The 3,183-nt window shown below is 38.4% G+C and overlaps 1 protein-coding gene across 1 annotated transcript in view; it reads right to left on the reverse strand.

The window, feature by feature from the left end:
- Positions 1-196: 196 nt before the first annotated feature.
- The window catches only part of ndufs8a (NADH:ubiquinone oxidoreductase core subunit S8a), an 8,041-nt gene continuing 5,054 nt past the window's right edge, over positions 197-3,183 (reverse strand). Inside the window, exons 6-8 of the mRNA XM_008280255.1 lie at positions 1,602-1,665; positions 1,225-1,353; positions 197-702 (exon numbers count right to left, since the gene is read on the reverse strand). Coding sequence (XP_008278477.1) covers positions 571-702; positions 1,225-1,353; positions 1,602-1,665 — 325 coding nt within the window. The 3' untranslated portion in view covers positions 197-570. The remainder of the gene's footprint in view (positions 703-1,224; positions 1,354-1,601; positions 1,666-3,183) is intronic.

Genomic DNA, 3,183 nt, shown 5'->3' on the forward strand with positions numbered 1-3,183 from the left:
TTTTTTGGACACAATGTAATTTTGATGTACTATGGAAGCTGAGGTTAGAATTTTAAAACCCATCCAAAAATACACAAAAAACAAATTTTGTGCTAAATGATGTAAAAAAAAACATTTTTTTAAAAAATCATTGCAAATTGTCGTTCCCCCCCCCATACCATTTCTAAGGTAAGAATGGAACTGTAACACAGACATGTAGTATTTCTCCCAGAATTTTATTTATTTGCATGAGGGTTGAAACAGCACTGCCACCCAAGTTAAGCAATACTCCATGTACATTTGTGTGGACATCACTGTTGCACTCGTGTCACACAGTCTGTCAGTGTAGTATTGATCATTCTAAATTAAATATGTATATAAACAATGACTTGGCAATAGTCAGAGACATATCAAAGTATATTCATTATATCAGGAGGGGATGAAACTGACACCAGAGAAAATGCATTGATCCAGGTTTCTTTCAGATAAAGAATAAATGTCCTCTTAAAGTATGTACAGAATGGACATTTGTTTGTGACACAGAGTTTATTTGAGCTAACTGTACACTGAGGGACGTTTTGTGTGTTGTGTCTATCGGTAGAGATAATCAGCTTGTATGTTGGCAGATATCTCTGCTTCCCACTTGTCTCCGTTGTTGAGAAGCTTTTCCTTGTTGTAGAGAAGTTCTTCATGGGTTTCAGTGGAAAACTCGAAGTTAGGGCCCTGAAGAATGAAGGAAAATGGATGAAGATAGCAATGTTGGCATAAAGAAAAGGAACAGATGAACAAGCAGAATGAAAATAAAAAAAACAGAGATATAAAGTGACAATGTCAGAGATTTTCTTTTAAATAAAGTCAACATCACCAAATGAGGTAACCCAATGGCAACTGAGCCCATGACTTATTGATGAAATTATCTAAAATTCCTTGCATTTATACTGAGTAAAGAACTGGGGATCTGGGAAAACAGCAGATGTTTTGGCATCTCACAGCAGGAAAATTTGTAATTAGGGGTACTGAAACTGAACTGAAATGTTTGACAAAAAGTCAATAGGGAGACATCTGCTGGCAGAGGGATTACACACAACACAATGTTTTAAGAGGAGGCAGCTGAAAAAATAAAGATATGTGCCATGAAAAACTGATTTGACTGCATGTAGGAGCATGCTAAGGTGCTGCACACACCTTTTGTGTCTGACATTGTGCTGTGTGTGTGTATGTGTGAGCACAGGATCATATACACACCTCAACAATGGCATCCACAGGACAGGCCTCCTGACAAAAACCACAATAGATACATTTGGTCATGTCGATGTCGTAGCGAGTTGTCCTCCTGCTGCCATCAGTACGAGTCTCTGCCTCAATGGTGATGGCCTGGAAACACACATTTGTAAGGAGACACTGTTATCTGGAATTCAAACTGATAATGAATAATAGCATATTTTTCACTGACATAATATTCACATTCAATTACACATTTCAGGCACTCTAAGCAACTCAAGATAGCTACTAATGATGAAAACATACATGTAGCCAAAGTAGTCTTGTCTTGTTGTTAATTTAGACAGACATATGACCGACAGTCTCTTTCAATTTGGCTGTGTATGTGTCTGTATGTATACCTGGGCAGGGCAGATAGCTTCACACAGTTTGCAGGCAATGCAGCGCTCTTCTCCTGAAGGGTACCTGTTGTAGAAATATTGCAGAGGTTTTGTTACGGTTTGATCTGGAGCACCATTACTAATGTCTTCTTCTGGTAGACTCTTTTTTCCAATGTCCACAACTAAAGCTTGATCTGCTTAATTTGTTGACATGAAATCTTAACTATCAGATGCTGACTACTAAGCTTGATATGACTTCATCAGCTGGTGCTTTTACCAAAGAAGACACATCTGTTGAAGAATGTGTTGGATCTACAGAAACACTCCATCCAATCTGACTGTGTAGTAGTGTCACCGATGGATTCATCTTTTGTCTAATGAAATGAAAAAATTTGGCTGAATAAGGAAACCTGCCACTTCCCCATTGGTTTGCAGAGGGGCCCATATCCAACACTGAAAGTTTCATTTTGGCATATGATGCAGTTAACTGATGACCTGTTGTCATATTAGCTGTGTTTAGATTAGTTCCCAGGTGTTTAGGACTAGACGGGTAGATTTTATTGTCCCCACGGGGAAACTGATTGTGAAACAAAGCAACAACTTTCAGAACATCCATCAACTTTTGGAAATGGCACAACCTCTTTTCTTTTCTCCAGCTGTAGCCAGAGTAACAAAGGCCAATGTTTTCCAGGAAAGCGACTAAACAAAAACACAGATGCAGCATGTAAACAGTCTTCTTTTCTGATTTAGAGAACGAGTTAAAAATCAGTTTTCTGTCACGTTTAGGAAAGTGTTCAGTTTGGCCAGTTGTACACAAAAAAGTTTTTGAGCTTGACCATTTGGTTAAAACACAGCCTAGGCAAATGTGGCTTGAAAGGACATTGGTTAGATTGCATGATCAGTACACAGACACTCCTTTGGCCAGTGACTATAAAAGGCCACCTTAAAATACTGGATGCTGGCACGTCAGTTAGGGCAGCAATCTGGCACTTGAATGTTCAAAACTCCACCATTTGTCATCTTGAAACTGCTTCAGATATCTTTGGATGGATATGTCCAAGGATGTGATCACGTTGTCCAGAAATGTCCACCAACTTTGCCCTTCAGAAAGCATTAAACATTCCAAAAGCCAGCAGTGACAATCTTATTATGCCTATGTGTTGCAGATGTGAGACATATGCTATGCAAATGGTCGACATGCCCGCTACTAACTTGTGATTTCTGGTCCCTGACCTCAGTATTGATCATTATGATTTGTAGTGTAGTGTGTACTTGGTTGTTTCATGACGCCCATTCTGTTTTTGACAGCAAATACTTAATCCGCTATGTTAAAAAGAAAGGACAGAATTTAACAAAATATTACATACTGTGTTTATATTTTTGTTCAGTATGTATGAGATCACTTCATCAGACATTTAGGACCATTGTGCAATACAGAGCACGTATCATCTCATTTGGATGGCTCTATAATTTTCATGATCTTGTTCTGTCTTTAAATGATCGGATTCATGATAAGGACAAAAGCTAATACCTCTTCAGTTACACTTTCCATCCACAATGTATAGGAATTAATACTAGCTTCTGAGGCCACACAGGAATATTA

This window comes from Stegastes partitus, unplaced genomic scaffold (assembly GCF_000690725.1).
Source record: "Stegastes partitus isolate 25-593 unplaced genomic scaffold, Stegastes_partitus-1.0.2 Scaffold189, whole genome shotgun sequence".
NCBI lineage: Eukaryota > Metazoa > Chordata > Actinopteri > Pomacentridae > Stegastes > Stegastes partitus.